The sequence below is a fragment of the Melospiza georgiana genome, chromosome 8 (assembly GCF_028018845.1).
Source record: "Melospiza georgiana isolate bMelGeo1 chromosome 8, bMelGeo1.pri, whole genome shotgun sequence".
Taxonomy (NCBI): Eukaryota; Metazoa; Chordata; class Aves; order Passeriformes; family Passerellidae; genus Melospiza; species Melospiza georgiana.
Genome location: NC_080437.1, coordinates 1,438,276 through 1,456,558, shown reverse-complemented (window position 1 = coordinate 1,456,558; position 18,283 = coordinate 1,438,276). Strand labels below are relative to the sequence as shown.

General features: G+C 42.5%; 1 protein-coding gene across 1 annotated transcript in view; it reads left to right on the top strand.

Moving 5' to 3' along the window:
- The window catches only part of MYPN (myopalladin), a 43,229-nt gene extending 25,203 nt beyond the window's left edge, over positions 1–18,026 (top strand). The window contains exons 12-19 of the mRNA XM_058029288.1: positions 7,126–7,347; positions 7,783–7,932; positions 8,773–8,852; positions 9,359–9,485; positions 11,470–11,677; positions 12,760–12,925; positions 14,770–14,903; positions 17,857–18,026. Coding sequence (XP_057885271.1) covers positions 7,126–7,347; positions 7,783–7,932; positions 8,773–8,852; positions 9,359–9,485; positions 11,470–11,677; positions 12,760–12,925; positions 14,770–14,903; positions 17,857–18,026 — 1,257 coding nt within the window. The remainder of the gene's footprint in view (positions 1–7,125; positions 7,348–7,782; positions 7,933–8,772; positions 8,853–9,358; positions 9,486–11,469; positions 11,678–12,759; positions 12,926–14,769; positions 14,904–17,856) is intronic.
- Positions 18,027–18,283: the final 257 nt, after the last annotated feature.

The following is an 18,283-nucleotide window of genomic DNA, read 5'->3' as shown; positions in this document are numbered from 1 at the left end:
TCAGAGCAGAGCTGGGAATTTTGCTGATGCTGCAGGAGACAGAGCAGATTCCTCTCTGGGCTGCCACAGCCGTGATGACCAGGAGGTGCTGACAGAAATACAAATATGACTTTGCCAAGATTCTAACTGCAACTTTGACCAAGTACATGCAACAACAAGCTGTCGTTTTCACCAGAAATAAAATGGCCGTGCCCCTCATTTCTGCAGATGGTGGCAAGTTCTAGTGCCAGGTGAAACTTCGTCACGGCCAGGAGTGCTGAAAAAAATGTGATCCAGTTACACCCAAACATATCAGGCAGATTTGCTCAGTTCTTTCCAACAAAAGGGGCAGCACTGGCTTTATGCAATCCCAGGAAGGTGTTAGGACAAATCCCAGGACAGAGCAGACCTGACTCAGTGTCTTCCTTGGCCTGAATACAATTGAATTCCTGACTCTGCACTCCCTTAAGGACAGGCTTCACTCTTTGCCACTGGGTGTGTGTTGTGTTGGTGCTGAACCAGGCTGCTCAAATAATTCAGCATTCTTTAACAGCAGCAGAAAAATGTGGAAATGCCACCTTCCAGAGCAGCTTCTGTAACAGGGGACCTGAGCTAGAAAAGCTAGGAAGAGAGCTAGGTGGTAGGAAACCACCTCCTCCAGCTCCAAGGATAAAACTTGAGACTTCAGGCACCAAGAGCAGGCCCCCAGCTAGCAGGACATTTCAAAGAGCATTTCAGCTCAATGATTAGGGTCCTCTCAGGAAGCTGTTAGCATTTTTTCTTCCAGATTGTGATGGAGAAAAGGAACAGAGGCAGACTGAGACAGAGAAATAACAAGATAATCACTCTACTGCCCAGGAACCAGGACAAAAATGTCCTGCATTCTTGTCCTTGCTGTGGTGGGTGTCTCAGTGTTTCTGCAAAGTGAAAGAGGACAAGAAGGACAAGGCAGATCCCATGCACTCCCCTCCAGCCCCAGAATGTTTTATTGGCACAGAGCTGGGAGTTTCCTCGTGGAGACTGACACTGGAGTGCTGTGAGAGCAAACATCCAAGTCTCATAATCTCAGTGAGGGTCAGGAACTGCAGCCCCTGAGGACAGGAGCAGCCTGAGCTCCACTCCCCAAATTCTGCCTCTCCAGTCCATGGGGCCTTTCATCTGCCCTGCAAGTGAAATATCTCAGTCATCTTCAGCTAGAATGAGTCATGTAGAAACAAAAAGGTGTGTGGGGAGAAAAGGAAATAAGGAGACTTTGGCAAATGGAAAAATACAAATGTCTAATGGAAACTAATTCTTTTCCCCTGGTATTTGAAAGCATTCACCAATATAAATAAACCTATAAATATTTCCTCTGTTAACAGAGGAAATTCAGCTTCACAGGCAAAACTTTAGAAATTAATGCTATTACCTCCTCAACATTTTGTTATACAAATAATATAAAATAGAAAAATTATATCATTAAACCTCAAAATCCTGTACAGAAATAAAACTAAATTAATTACTCATGCAATAATAAAGGACAGCAGAGTTAAACACCAGGGCCTGGTTTATACATTTTGGTTAAAAGAGCTACAAACCATGCTCACACATCTGTGTCATTTACTATGAAGAACATCAGGTTGTAATGCTGATTTTGTACATAAGAGTCAGATTGCAGCCTGATTTTTAACACATAGAAAAACCTACAGCTGTTTAGAAAATTATGCACAGCCCTCACATGAATATCCTTCACCTCTGCTAGAGCATGCTTGGTAAGAAATTTCAGAGCAGAAGAGAAGCAGGGTTTGTCCAAAAGCTTTTTGATCACTAAAAGCCAAGGACACATGCAGATGCCAGCTCACCACACAGGCCCCGAGTGCAGTAATTCCCCAACACTGATCACACAGAACCACTGGATCTGCTGCTTTTGACTCCCAGTGCTGAGAGGGAGCAGGGAGAGGAGAGAGACCCCAAGGTGAGCAGGAGATTTCAGGCAGAGCAGCCCAGATTGGACTGTGGAGTTAAGGAGTGGTACAGCTTGGAAACAGATGCTGACATGCAACACATGCCACTTTCTTAGATAAACTGTTACTCATCCTGCCAAAAAGGCAATCTAGTAAAACTTACAAAACTGGGATTAAATTGGGAAATTTGTCTAGTGTTGGCATTAAGTTGGCAACAGAATTGTTTTTACATAGTATATGGTAATCAACATTTGGGTAGAGCTCCCCTAGGCTTCCTGTTTGTGGTAATTTCCATGAGTTACTATCCTAATGTCAGATTATTTTGACTCTACAAGCTTCTACTAACTGTTAGTATGTATATTCACTGAATATATCTACTAAATGTATGTCTATTCAGTGAATCCTGCTAAAGATAAATTAAAATCCTGCTAAAGATAAATCTGAACTACAACAGATGCAGGATTTTAGAACTCATATTCATATAGAAAGGTGCTTGGAATCTAATGGGAATTACTACACTCTGTGCAATTCCCCTTTTTTGCCAAAAATGTTCCCAGGGAGCAGAAAGGCCTAGGTGTTAAATTAATTGACAAAACCTAGGAGAGCATGATCCAGCTCTGCTCTGTCACAGATTTTTGTGTTACCTTACCAGCTTCCTGAGCTTCTTTAGGTCTCAGTTTCCCACAGGTGAAATGCAGATGACAGCCCTGTGCCCTCAGATTGTCAGGAATGATGGTGATGGGGCCAAACAGATCCATCACAGAGACAAAATGCTGTGAACCTGCACCTTCAGCAAGGCTGGCACGCAGAGGAGATTTTGTTTGTAGTGCAGGACAAATACAGCCCCCAGCAGCAGGCACAGCAGCATTGCCAAGGCACAGCAAAGCAAGCAGGAGGAAAGCTGCATTCCACTTCTCCATCTGCCACACAGTCCCACCAGAACAGTACCAAACCACTTCAGATGCATATTCAGCAGATTTTCTAGCTTTGCTTTGGCCAGTTTTAAGTCCTTTACCCTTCAAACTACACTGTGACAATATTAATACAGGCACCACTGCCTACTCCCCTTTTGCACACCATGCACGCTAAACAGTGTGCATTAGATGCAGCAGAAATAGCCAGGTTTCCAAAGCTGCAATCTTCTCAGCCTACAGAAATATATACAATTATAGATGCATTGTATGCATTATACTTTGCACAGAGCATTACACCACTGAAGAGGAGCTTGAATTTTTAGCTGGTAGCTATAATAATTTTAAATATCTGGCTGCTGTAGTGAACAAGTGTGTGAATTACTGCCTGTAAAAGTTTCATGTTCTAGGAAAGCTGCCAAAAAAGGAGCTGCAATGCTACACTTCTGAGTCCAAACCAGGGCCTGAACCTTTGTGCTCCTTCCCCCAGTGTCCCCAGTATGCTGAACTGCAGCCTAGTTTTAACATTGTACCCGTGGCTACATGGGCTTCTTCTTTGTGTGACACTTTGTGAAATATTTGTCTGAACCACAACAACTCTTTGCCCTACACCACTGCTGTAACCACATTCAGAAATAGGTTCATGGCTTCTGTGATGAACACAGATCTTCAGAAAGCCATATTAACCACTCCTTTCTGTTCTTGCCAATCCTAAAAGAAAACCTACCAAACAAGCAAAAACCTCCAAGGTTATTCTCTGTATACAGAGGTGCATTCTCACTTCTGTCAGAGATTTCTATTCTTTATGAGAAGTTTGGTGTAACACCTTCAGCCTCTGAATGTTGGTGTTCAGATTCTCACAGCAAAGTTAGCTTGGTCCTGGTGGTTTGGTTGTGAATTGATACAGGCATAAATATACACACAGAACAGGTTTAGAAAAGCAAAGACTGAAGTATGAGGGCAACACACAGGGAACAGGGGCTGTGGAACCCTGACTTCAATGTCTTTAATTCAGAATGTATTTTTGAACAGAACTCCTCCAGGCTCCTGCAGAGCCCTGCACTTGTGCAAGGGCACCCAGGGCTGCCAGGGGCAGGGAGCAGCTGCCAGCAGTGACAGCCCTGAGCTGATGGCGCAGCAAAATGCTTCTGTCCTCACAAAGTGTCTCTTTTGTGCCTCTTTCTGTATACCCAGGGTCACATGCAAAGAAAAGTGGGAGGAAACCTGTCCATGATTCACCTCAAAGGGTCCCGTGAAATGCATTCCTTCCTCTGCTGTATTTTCTTCTGCAAGCAGACATTTGAAAAGGACCTAGTGCCCATATTTCTAAATGAAGTAGTCTGTAAGAAGTTAATATCCTCAGCACATCAGCCAGGAAATAAAATCATACACTGCATTCACTTTTTAGGATCTAAAGCAGACTCCAGGTTAATTTGGTTACTTACAACTTGAAAATGATTGCTCTAAGTTTTATTTATGTTAGTTGGTTAGATCACTTAACACAGATCTGCACTTTTTGAGTAGAGGGAAAAAAGATGTAATTGTTTCCATCAGCATTATCTGGTTTCATCTGTAGGCCATCATGGCTCCAGCAACCATTCACTATTCATTTCTCATAACATACCATGACTTCTTTTGGACAGCAATGATTCTAGAAAAAAATCCATATGAAAAACTGCTGACTAAACTCAGCTGCCTATAAACAACACCGGACGGTGCCATCAGCTTGCAATATTTCAAAATTTAACTCTGTTCTGCAGCACTTTGCTCTGCACATTAACGTGATGCCTTCAAAGTGCAATGGCAGTGCCTTTCTAGCCCATTTCTTCCCTCTGCTACAGCAGCCACTCCCTGATTGTTCCATGATTCTGCCTTCCTGAAAAGACACAGGGCTGTTCTCAGTGTCAAGGGTGAAACAGCAATGGCTCGATTTCCCTTGGAACACTAGAACCAGTTCTTGCCACCTGCGTGGGAAAATGATCCATTTGGTTGGTGAGGAATCAGAGAAACTCCAGTTCTACCCTGGCTTTCATGAGATGAGAATCTGATCCATGCAGCAATTTGCTGAGAGCTGCTGCATGAGGGCAGGAAAGCTGAGGAGATGAAACTCTATCGGGCTGTGGAGATGAAACTCTATCACCCCCAAGTCTTACAAACTCCTCAAAACTCCGCTGCAATATCCAAACTTTTGGCCACTTGTGTCTCCTTGGTCTCCTGAAGAAAGCAGAAGAGTTTGTCAGCTAAAATTTTTTTGCTGCCTCCATCTTTTCTCCCTTTTCTCTGGAAACTGTTGGTCAAGAGCACAATCAGCAGTGAGATGGAATGGCCAAACGATCAGGGAGGTAATTGCCAGTGTTTGGGGATAACTGCTGGCTCTTTAATTCACTTCCTATAGGATTTCAGACAAGGTGCATTTTCTGAACCTTGTTTTTTCAGCAAATTGAATATACCTAAGGATTGGCTACACCTTTATTTACTGCTTTCAACAGTAAATGGAAATTTACTAAATAGTAAATTAAATTTACTACATTTTCAATAGAAGCAGGAAATCTCTGGGCTTAAAACCTGCACAAATCCAGGTCTGAGCAAACTGATTTTTCTTCTACAGGTAATAGAATATTTCCCCCCAAAATTGCAGTGCAGCTGCAGGCTCCACATGCCCAGGACAAACACTTGCTTTGGAGGCACAGACTGAAGCTGGCTCCTGCTCTCAGGCTTCACAAGTCACAGCAAGAGAAATTTGGTCAAATGCCTCCTGGTCTAGACAGGAGATTTCCTCATGCAAAACAGCAAAGTGATAAGACATTTCTGATTGAATTCAGGGGATCAGGAGAAAGTTCATAATCACATCAAACTATCTGGAAATGTTCATTTATGTAGGAATATGCTGGGTTTAGTGCTTAATCTGTTTAATCTTTTAAGAATTTTAATGTAATATGTTTTGCATTCTCAGATACACCAGCTAGAAATCTGTCCAAGTTTAATCTGATGTTAATTACTCTGAAAATATTTCCCTTTCTTCCTAATTTTCTCTTTTAGTTGGTATAGTTTTCCTTATTTAATTATGAATGAAAATGTACAGCATTCATTTCTATAATTAGCAGGTGACTAACACTCGAATGCAAAATCCTCAAAACTTTGGTATGTTTTAATGATTTCTTTTGATCAACAGTGTGCAAGAGTATAATTTTTTTTTGACAGGGACTTAAGAGGAATTACATGTGTGATTTCTTTTGCTGCCTGTGAAAAAACTCAGTGTCATTACACTGTGCAGGCTCACTCTGCAGTATCTGTGCCTGCAAACCAAATTCAGTTCATGATGTCCTAGCTTTACTTAGGCTTTTTTATTTTCACTTGTAGAATTAGTCTAAAAGTGCTGCAAATACCCCAGTGTGCAATACTTTTTTCTTGACCTAGAGATGGGGCAACTGAGAGGAGTTTTAAAAACTACTATTTCTATTTTCAGTTTCATGAGAAGGGCGAGACAATACAGATGTTATAATTCACAGCATCACTATCAGAAGCCAGTTATTTCCTAATTACAAGTGTTTCTTAGCCTATCAGCTTTTGCCACACTATGCAGTAAATGCCTTAAAGGCAATAATCTAAAATTATCCCTTCTAGGTCCTACTACAGTGCATCTTTCATAGTTCTATTGCTCCAAAGTATCTAGTTTTATTTTTAAGGCCATCTTTTGAAACTTGTTTCTGGCTCCACTTGACTCCCAACAATATCTCTGTCACAGACACATTTTGTGAAAAATCCTTTCCTTAGGATTTTTCCTCCTGAGAAGCTGAGAGGCTTTAGGAACAAAATGTAAGCAATGGTTATCTGCTGCTGTGGAATGCAACAGGTGCATCTGTGATTAGTCCATGTTGGTTGTTTCTGATTAATGGCCAATCACAGTCAGCTGGCTCGGACTCTGTCTGAGACACAACCTTTTGTTATCATTCCTTTTCTATCCTTTGCAGGCCTTCTGATGAAATCCTTTCTTCTATTCTTTTATTATTAAAGAATGAAAGTTTTAATATAATATACGTATCATAAAATAATAAATCAGCCTTCTGAAACATGGAGTCAAGGTTCTCATCTCTTCCCTCTTCCTGGCACCCCTGCCAACACCACCCCACATCTCTGCTGTTCCACGGCATTTCTAAGTCAGCATTTTTATCTCAAAGCTTGCACAGTGTGTGAGCTCCTGTCAGGCCCTGAGCTGTCTCCAGCTGGGTTTGCAGTGCCAGGCCCTGGCAGTGTGCTCAGGGCTGTCCCTGTCCCTGTCCCTGTCCCTGCAGGAGTACAGGATCTCCAGCTTCGAGCAGAGGCTGATGAACGAGATCGAGTTCCGCCTGGAGCGGACGCCGGTGGACGAGTCGGACGATGAAATCCAGCACGAGGAGATCCCCACGGGCAAATACATTGCTCCCATCTTTGACAAGAGACTCAAGCATTTCCGGGTCATGGAAGGATTCCCTATCACCTTCACCTGCAAGATAGTTGGAATTCCTGTTCCCAAGGTAGGTCACTCTCGCTGGGACTGCTAAGGAGCAAAACCCAACTCCCCAGCAGTTTCTGTTCATCCCTCCTAGGCACGTGAGAGAGCTCCCAAATAAATCATTCCCCCACCTTCCTAAAAGCACAGTATCTGCTCCTGAGCATGCAGCAGGCCTTGAGTGCAACCCCCTGACTGCAGGAGACACAGAACTGCTCGAGCCCAGAACTTCCAGAGAGAGGAGACCTGATCTAAGCAGCAACGTGCTGAGAGCCGAGGAAAGAGAACCTGGCAGGCCCAGCTGTGATGTGCAGCTTCCTGAGCTCTGCCTGGAATCACTGTTTCACATTACAACTGACCTGCAAAGTTCATACAATTCTAAAATTGTATTAGCTGTCCCTCAACTTCTGTTATTTTTCTAGTCCCTGTTAAATCACGCGGGTGTGTCTGATCACCACAGGTCTACTGGTTCAAGGATGGCAAGCAGATTTCAAAGAAAAACACACATTTCAAAATGAGCAGAGAAGAGGATGGAACGTGTTCTTTACATATTGAAGCTGCTACTAATGATGATGATGGCAACTATACAATTATGGCTGCAAACCCACAAGTAAGGTGTTTTATTTTCTTTTACAAAAATGCTTGTTTCATCTTTTTCTAATATATATTAAGAAGAACACAAATTAGGCCACATGCTTTGACATCAAGTGGTGACTGTATCACAAATCAGGTGCTTCAGAGCACAGGAGAGGAAACCATGTACAGATGACTGATGAAACTACTCCCCTGTTCCACAGATGGTTAAAAGCACTAAGGACATTTTCCCATGTTAGTAATTCCTGCCCTATCCCCTTCCCACTCCCTGTTGCTGGTAGGTACCTTTGAGATGTGCTGACAAGACTGACATGATGTTTCAGGCAGAAAGAATAGAGCAGGAACAAACAGTTAAATCAAATTTGGAACTGTTACTAAACAATATTCTTTATTCAGGAAGCAAAGATATGGATCTGCAAATAGTCTCATTCCCTTATACCATTCTCCTTGACCCCATGTGCTAGCTTAGCTGTTTATTTAGAAGTACATTCATCAGGCAACTTTTTCCAGTTTAAAAGTTTCTTTTTTGAAATTATTTTTCTGTTCAGTTTCCATATGGCTGCATTTTAAAGCAGGCCAGTACAAAGGTACCAGCAGACAGTACCTGTGGCATGAATAAATAAAATCAGCAGGGACAGGCACCACTGCCAAATGCATTGGCACAGCCTGGAAGAGTTTGGGAAAGCCCTGCCTCAACTGCAGGCCGACAGCATTTGCTCTGGGGAAGTGGTGTTCTCACTATAGCTCAGCTGCTTTATAAAAATAATCCTAATGCACTGTAAGGCTCAATAGTTATACTTTAAAATGAAATAAGCCGTTAACCAACTATTAATTGTGTTTCCATTGTGAATTGCAGGGGAGGATCAGTTGTTCAGGACACCTGATGGTTCAGAGTGTCCCTTTTCGGGGACGAATATCCACAACTCAGCCTCACAGGTGAAAGAAAAAAGTCCTGCAGAACTTCTTTATCCTTTTTAATGGAGGCATCCAAAATAGCCACTGCATTCATTGAACTTCAGTTCTCAGTCATAAAGTGGAAATAACAGCAGCAGTTCCCTCCCAACAGGTCATTTCTATGTTTTTGAAGGGCATCCTCAAATACAGGGAAGTCTAAGTACGATTTCATTTACTTGTTGTAGTGGAGCTAAAGGCAAGGGGTGGATTAGCAAAATGAAATTCAGCCAAAAAAAGCAAAAATAAGTAAAGGCTGGCTTGGGAATCCAAGGCTACTACATGATATAGTTAACTGGATAATCTTTCTAAATGAAAATATGCAAGAATTAAATTACAATCAGTCCATTTCTTCCTGCCCTTTTATGTAACTCAAGCTATCTCTCCATCCTTTTCCTCAATCCTTTTCCTCAATTTCCTCCTTTTTTTTTAAGCACTGGGGGGAAAAACTTGCCTTCCAAGCAGAGCCGTGTGTGATTTTTGCTTTGCAGAACACGGCCCCGGGCGCCGGAGGGAGACAAGGAGGCCGTGCAGGAACGCTTCTTCAGGCCATACTTCCTGCAGGCTCCGGGGGACATGGTGGCACACGAGGGGCGGCTCTGCAGGCTGGACTGTAAGGTATTAACTGCTCCTCCTGGTCACTCTCACTTCACCTACCTCTGTACATGCAGTGTTCTCATGTTCTTGAATGCATGCATGAGCTCCATTCAAAGTCTGGACGCTTCATTTTCAAAACTATTTCTCTATGCCGTTGTCTCTGAGCTGATTCCAGGGATTTCTTTTGAGCAAATATTCCATGGGATGAAGAACACAGAAAACACAACCCAGAGACAGAAGGCTTGTCCAAATTACTAGATGTGCTCACTGTGTCTTTTACCAGTATGAACTCCAGAAGTTCTGCTCCATTACCAGACTCTTAAACATAACCCAGAATAGCACAAAACCATGAGAAAGAGAGGATTGCTTGGTGTTCAAACAAATGTTCCCATTGTACTGGACTGAATTACTGAAGATTAGTACTCCCTGAAAAGAGGGGATGCAGTCCAGTTCATTTTATGCTTCCCCAGCATGCACAGAGGCAGAAACATCCCAATTTACTGATTGAAATCCTGGCATGAAAGAGCTGTCAGAGGTTAGAGTATACAGAGTGAATATTGAACACCTTTAGGAGAATCATCTGCCCCAAGCTCTTCTGGAACCCTCTATGTCCCTGCAGTGCAGCAAAGGTGGCAGTGCTGACCCTGACCAAAGAGGGGAGAGGCTCTGAGGCACAAGTTAATACCCTGAGGATGAGCAAGACTCATTATACTTAATTTACGACGTGAAGTTTACAAGGAGCATGCCAGAGAATTTGGTTATTCCCAGCTCTGCTGGCCTGGCAGGGCTTGTGAGGCCTTCAAGCATGTCTGGCATTGCACAGAGCTGGGAGAGAGCAGTCCCCACTCAGAAAATTCCACTTCCCTCTGTCTCTGCTTTGTAAAGTGTTGTTTGGAAAGCAGTATTCTAGACATGAGTAAGTACTGCTCCCTATTGAAAAGGTTTTTAATACTGCAAAACAGTCTAATCTTGCAAAAAATACCTAATTTGTAGTGCTCTACAGCATGCAAGTTCAACAGCTATGAAGTATTATATCATTCTTCATCAAATTTTACAAAATACAAAGTAATTTGTATTTAAACTCTTTAAACTCTGTAGTATTTTACATCAAGGAATTCGATTTCTATTCATCACCAAAAAAAGGAAAACTAGCAGATTATTAAGAGTTTTTTGTGAATCTCATATTCTAATTTCATACTTCAAACCAAGTTTCTTCCTTTTTGACTAAGAAAAATGTAGATATTTAATGTACTTTTAAATCTTTTTACTTTTTTGCTTTCTGAGTTTCTCCCTTTCGGTAGCAGTCAGCAGAGAAACAAAACCAGAAATAATTTTAGCAGAATATAGAGAGTCTTTTGTGAATCTCATATTGTCATTTCATATTTTTAAGTTTCTTCCTTTTTGACTAAGAAAAATGTAGATATTTCATGCATTTTTAAATCTTTTTACTCGTTTGTTTTCTGGGGTTCTCCCTTTCAGACGCACTCAGCCGGGAAACATAAACAGAAATAATTTTAGCAGAATATAGAGAGTCTTTTGTGAATCTCATATTGTCATTTCATATTTCTAAGTCTCTTCCTTTTTGACTAAGAAAAATGTAGATATTTAATGTACTTTTAAATCTTTTTACTTTTTTGCTTTCTGAGTTTCTCCCTTTCGGTAGCAGTCAGCAGAGAAACAAAACCAGAAATAATTTTAGCAGAATATAGAGAGTCTTTTGTGAATCTCATATTGTCATTTCATATTTCTAAGTTTCTTCCTTTTTGACTAAGAAAAATGTAGATATTTAATGTACTTTTAAATCTCTTTAGTTGTTTGCTTTCTGTGTTTCTCCCTTTCGGAAGCAGTCAGCAGGCAAACAAAACCCGAGAAATAATTTATAAAAACAAATTTCTGGTGTAGATTTTGGCACGACTCAGGTGGCGTGTGCAGGCAGGGCTGGCTGTGAGTGTCCCCAGCTGTGTGCCCCAGTGGCACCAGCCTGGAGGTGTCCCCTGTGTCCCAGGTGAGCGGGCTGCCCACGCCGGAGCTGACGTGGCTGCTGAACGGCAAGGCCGTGCTCCCCGACAGCAGGCACAAGATGCTGGTCAGAGAGACAGGGGTGCACTCCCTGCTCATCGACCCCCTGTCCCTGAGCGATGCTGGCACCTACACCTGCCTGGCCACCAACAGGACGGGACAGAACTCATTCAGCCTGGAGCTCACCGTTGTAGGTAAGGAGCGCTGGAAAACTCACCTCAGTAATGACGTTATCTGCGTGCATTCCTTCAAACTCACCTACAGACAATTATAGGTCATAGTTAATAAATAGTTAATGCACTAAGAGTAGGAAAATCCCACAGCTGTAGACACAGACATGTAGTTTGTACCTATGTATTTCCCTCCCCAGCTGATGAGGGAAATGTGTGGCAGAAATCTTTTATGGAAAATCCTTTCCTTAGGATTTTTCCTCCTGAGAAGCCTCAGGAACAAAATGTAAACAATGGTTATCTGCTGCTGAGGAATGCAACAGGTGCATCTGGGATTGGTCTCATGTGGTTGTTTCTAATTAATGGCCAATCACAGTCAGCTGGCTCAGACAGAGAGCTGAGCCACAAACCTTTGTTATCATTCTTTCCTTTTCTATTCTTAGCCAGCCTTCTGATGAAACCTTTTCTTCTATTCTTTTAGTATAGTTTTAAGGTAATATATACCATAAAATAATAAATCAGCCTTCTGAATTATGGAGTCCGTTCCTCGTCTCTTCCCTCACCCAAGAACCCCTGTGAACACCCTCACAGAAATGCACCTGGTGCTCAGATGAGTCCTGCTACTAAGAGAGTGCCAGAAGAGTTCTGCCTCATTATCACCCATCCTCACTTTCTCCCCAGAAAATCCTCAGGGTTTGAATTCATAATATATATGTTGAGGTATTCCAGATTTCAGCCCAAATTTTATTGGTTTAAAAATGTTTTTAAATAGAAAAAAAAATTAATCTGAATATTGCTCTTTAATAAAGCCTTAAAATATGTGAGATATTGAAATTTATAGATCTGGCATTCATTTTCTGCAATGGTAGTATGTTTAGACTCATTAGACATGCATATATTCTTTCATGAACATCAGTTCTGCCTATTATTTACTTTATGTTCCCTTACAGAGGCTGTATCATGGCAATTCACTTCCCTTCCAACATCCCACTAAAAATTCACAACCTATTTTGCTATCACAAGAATAACTTTTAATCAAGCTCTCCCATACTATTCAAAGAGAAACAAAGAATAAAATACCTGTTGTTGAATAATTCTCCTTGCAGCAAAGGAAGTCAAGAGAGCCCCCATGTTTCTGGAGAAGCTTCAGAACTGTGGAGTCCCAGAAGGCTACCCTGTCAGATTGGAGTGCAGAGTTGTGGGAATGCCACCTCCCGTGTTCTACTGGAAGAAGGACAACGAGACCATCCCATCCAACAGAGAGAGGATGAGGTACTGTGACACCGTGCCTGAATTTCCTGTGCCTGGGCCAGCAGCTTCCATGAAAAGTCTGTGCTGAGGGCAGATCCCAGTGCTGGGTAACAGCTCCTTTCACCCACAGAAAGCTGCACAAGCCTTGCTTCCCTGTGGTTTGTCCCTTGGTTCAGAACAAAGGCACGATGCTCCCCTGCCTCAGAGAGTGGGGACAGAGCCTGCAGGGTGCTGGATCCCCTTATCACACACACCCTGGTGTGGTGGCACCTCAGGGCATTGCAGCACCTTGTTCTCTCTAAGCTGTGTTTTCCCACTTTGGTTCCAACTAGGTATGAATTCAAATTCAGAACAGTTTCAGTGCCCCAGGGAATGGATAATAGAGAATTTATCATGTCAAATAAAGAAACTTAACAAAGTTGGTCACAAACAATGGTAAAGCCTTTTATCCATGCTTACAAAATACAACAAAGTTCAGGTTCACCTCTTGCAGCCAAATGCAGCACTATTTTTTTAATTTTTGCAAAAAGAAGAGCTGATGAAATAATGTGCCTGGCTGTAATTAATGATAAGTGAAGTGCTTTCTTTTTTTAAATATTTCTACTTCAGCATCTATCTGATTTTTAGTATTTTATTTCACTTGGCTCCAAGTATCAGCTTGCTGCAGTCACTGGATCTTTGAGATCAGCTTCAAGAAGATCCCTTCCCACACAGGCTGTGAGTGCAGCAAGCTGCTCAGGGATGGACACCAGGCACAAGGAAAGCATTCTTAGAAAACTCTTTTATGGTCACCACCCAGAGACTCTCCAAAATCCCCACCCAACCCTGACCCTCTGCAGCCTACAGGCTCTATGGTTTGGGCCCTGTCCTGTTTAATATTAATATCTTTATAATCTGGAGGAGGGAATTGAGTCTGCCATTAGCAAATTTATGATTACATACATAAAGATGTTCCCCTTTCATAGGGATTGTGGTTCTACACACACACACATGTTGTAGTCGCTGGAAAATCAACAAGTCTCCTAAAATGCCACATTTCCAGTTGTTTCACAAAAGGTTAGAAAACAAATTTTGCTTCAGGTGAGCAGAGGAATGGCTAAGGGAAACCTTCCCAGCCCACAGGAGCAGGGATAAAGGCTGTGACAGCTCTGCTACCCCAGCCAGCTGAGAGCAGAAACCCCAAAGGCTCCAGTGGCTGTGCACAGACCCGGGGCAGCATCACCCCTCCTGTCCCTATCCCAGCTCACTGATTCCTGCCTGAAGCCAAGAGAGGCTTCTGTAGCACAGCAAGGACACACAGCAGCTCCTGCACCCCAGCACAAGGCAAACTGTGTAGTGCTGGGAACAAAGGGTGAAATGTTCCCTTTTTATTAGAGCACAAAATGTCCTCTTGTCCTGCACGCCCGCGGTTTCGTTCCAGTTCATATGGAAACAAAATCTCAAATTTCAGAACATCCTGGAATTTCAAGTGTTCTGAAGTGCTCATCTCACTTCTGTTCCTTTATAATGAGAGAAGCACTTGGCTTGATAAAAAGGACCAGGCTCAGCCTAGAGAGCAGAGGAGTCTCAGTTCTGTTACATCCTGCTGGAAAGTTTTTCCTGGAAATTGCAGCCACAAAGCCTCAGATCACTGGAGAGCCAAGGAAGTGAACAATGAAGCAGGTTTCTTTCAGAGTGTTAACCAAACAAATCTTTCTGATTTTCCCACTTGGTCATTTTCTCATGGAAATCTATTGAATGTAGACTGCTGCCTCTTTGGGAGCAGAGATGACAACATTTCTGTTTCATATTCAATATACATCTATTAAAATCTGAAAGCTGACGTGCTCGTGAGAAGTACTAATTCCCAAACACTTGTTTTCCAGCATGCACCAAGACACAACGGGGTACGTGTGCCTCCTGATCCAGCCTGCCAAGAAAGCAGACGCTGGCTGGTACACCTTGTCTGCAAAGAACGAGGCTGGCATCGTCTCCTGCACTGCCCGCCTGGACATCTATGGTAGGTTGGATTAGAACAGACATTTAAAAAAACCCCAAAAAACCAAAGAGCCCGTGTTTTCAAACTCGTATTTCCATTTTGGTTTTCAAACCCCAGCTAATCATCACAAGTGAGTCACCGGCACATCTCTGTCAGCCGCCTGCCACCTTGTGGTGGTATGGGCAGCATGGAAGGCTCGAGAGAGGGGAGGCTGATTTGAGAAAGGTGAAACAAAATTTAAAATTTCCTTAGGTATCTAAATGCTGAAAGGCATAAATTTTCAAATGAAGGATTCAAGGCACAAACAGGAAAAATACAGAAATCAAGAAATGCTTCCCAATTCCAACCACATTTCCTAAGATAAGCAACTCACACCCCAAACCCAGTGACAGAAGTAATTTTTCTTTGTGCTATTTTGCATGGGTGGAGTCAAGGGATGGTAGGCGTGGTCTGATATTTGCAATTCTGCATGCAAAGGAAAATAATAGTGAGTAAATAATGAGTTCAAGTAGAAACAAAATTGGCACTGCAAGAAAAAAGGAGCTTCTTTTTAAAATATTTCCAGATAGATAGGGTTAAAATTCAGCTTGGAAAGATATGTCCTGTCAATGCTTAACATGTAGATTGTTGTCTCCCACACTAAGTTATCTCAGAGCATTGGAGCCTGAACCTGACTTCCATTTTCATACCCTTTTCATTTTAACTGCTGACAGATATGTCTAATTGGGGGGCAGACCCAAATGGATAAACATTGGCAAAGATAATATCATTTCCCTTGTCTGAAGTGTTTTAGGGATATCAACTACTAGATATTATGTAATAAAATATTTTTACAAAATTTTAGCATGTAGAATTGTACTTTTAAATTACCAAATATGTGTCTTTGGAATACATTTCTTTCAGTATTTAAAAAAAATTCTAGAAAACATGTTAGTAGTTGTAACTACTACATGGCAATAAAAATTGCAATCACTTCCTTGAAGAAAAGCCATCCAGAGGATGAAGCAGAACAGAATCAGAGCCCTGGCCACTTTGTTCATCTCTGTTCATGCTATGGATGTTTCTAGTTCTGATTGCAAGGGCTCTGGAGAAGGCTCCAAAGATTCAATCACTAAATTCTGGACTTTGTGAAATCCATGCAAACACTGCCACTGAATTGAACAGGGATGAAATCTTACCTGTAGACTTCAAGGGAAAATTGCTGAACATAAAAACAATGCCAATGATAAGATTTGAAAGAACAGACCCTGACCCAGAGAGCTCAATGCTGTGCTCTCCTCAGGGATGTTGGGAGCAACTTCCCGGCTGTGAAAAGGCCAATCACTTGTTTTTAAATTTTTAAAAGCTGAATAGTAATAAAATGGTTATGAAAATAGTAAGAGAATTAGAGTAATAATAATTTGGACAATTTTGATTAGGACAATATGAGGCAATAAAAACAAAGAGTTACAGACTGTCCAGGTACCTTTTCCTGGGCAGCACAAGCCCAAAAAAGGCCCCACGTTAACAGAGGATTGACCCTTAAAAACAACAGCCTGTTGCATATTCATACACCTCATCCATGATGCATAAATTCCATTCAAACCCAGGATTCTGTCTGGGCAGTGTCAGCTTCTTCCTCCTAATCCTAAGGCACCTTCAATCCTTAGCCAGGCAGGAAGAAGTCAGCTTCTTCTGATAAAGGAGCAATAAATTCTCTTTCTCTGAAAGATTCAGGTGTCCTGTGGCTGCTGTGTGGTGCAAGCACCTCATTCCTTTCTTCAAATAACCCCCCACTCACATAGTTCCTATTTTAAATACAAAAGTTCCCTTTAACTACAAAACTGTATTTATTAAATGCATATATTCTATGTCTATTAAATATATATTTATTTAATATTTTTAGATATTAAATATATAATTATATATTATATTGAAATGTTAATGCAGCACTACTAATCAATACTAGAAAATACAGATAGTGAATAATGTGTAGAGCCATATGAGGTGCACTTGTGACATGGGTGTGTGGATGGATGTCCATTGTTTCTCCCGTGTGTGGATGGGTGTCCAGTGTTTCTCTGGTGTGTGGATGGATGTCCATTGTTTCTCTGGTGTGTGGATGGATGTCCATTGTTTCTCTGGTGTGTGGATGGATGTCCATTGTTTCTCTGGTGTGTGGATGGATGTCCATTGTTTCTCCCATGTATGGATGGATGTCCAGTGTTTCTCCCATGTGTGGATGGATGTCCAGTGTTTCTCCCGTGTGTGGATGGATGTCCAGTGTTTCTCCCATGTATGGATGGATGTCCAGTGTTTCTCCCATGTGTGGATGGATGTCCAGTGTTTCTCTGGTGTGTGGATGGATGTCCTGTGTTTCTCTGGTGTGTGGATGGATGTCCAGTGTTTCTCCCATGTGTGGATGGATGTCCAGTGTTTCTCTGGTGTGTGGATGGGTGTCCAGTGTTTCTCCCGTGTGTGGATGGGTGTCCATTGTTTCTCCCATGTGTGGATGGATGTCCAGTGTTTCTCCCATGTGTGGATTGGTGTCCTGTGTTTCTCCCATGTGTGGATGGATGTCCAGTGTTTCTCCCATGTATGGATGGATGTCCATTGTTTCTCTAGTGTGTGGATGGATGTCCAGTGTTTCTCCCATGTGTGGATGGATGTCCAGTGTTTCTCTGGTGTGTGGATGGGTGTCCATTGTTTCTCTGGTGTGTGGATGGGTGTCCAGTGTTTCTCCCATGTGTGGATGGATGTCCAGTGTTTCTCTGGTGTGTGGATGGGTGTCCATTGTTTCTCTAGTGTGTGGATGGATGTCCAGTGTTTCTCTAGTGTGTGGATGGATGTCCAGTGTTTCTCCCATGTATGGATGGGTGTCCAGTGTTTCTCCCATGTATGGATGGATGTCCATTGTTTCTCCCATGTCCATTGCCTCCTGAGAGCCCAGCCAGGGTCTCTGGAGCCCGCCGTGTCTGTGTTTGTGTCGCTGCAGCTCAGTGGCACCGGCAGATCCCGCAGGCTCTGAAGCTGTGGCCCGGGGGCAGCCGCTTCCCCTCCGTCAGCAGCCAAGGGCTCGACTCCTTCTGTGCCTTCCCCGCTCCCGAGAGCCCCGTGCTGTTCTCAGCCCCCAGCCACAAGCTGGTGGAGAGTGAAGAACTCTGAAAAACAAACACTCCTTCCAGGTGCGCCTGCGGAGGTGCTCGGAACTGTGAAAAATAAATAATAAAAACAAAAAGAGGGACAACTCACCGTGCTCAAGGTTTACAAGCAACTCGTTTGTAATTAAGTGTTCTGCTGCTGCAAGTGCTGCGAGTAACATATGGTACAAGACTTTTGCATATGATTTTAATGCAGGATAATTGTGGTATGGAGTGTTGTGCAATAAATTCAGTACTGTGTAGTTTGCTAAGAATTACATA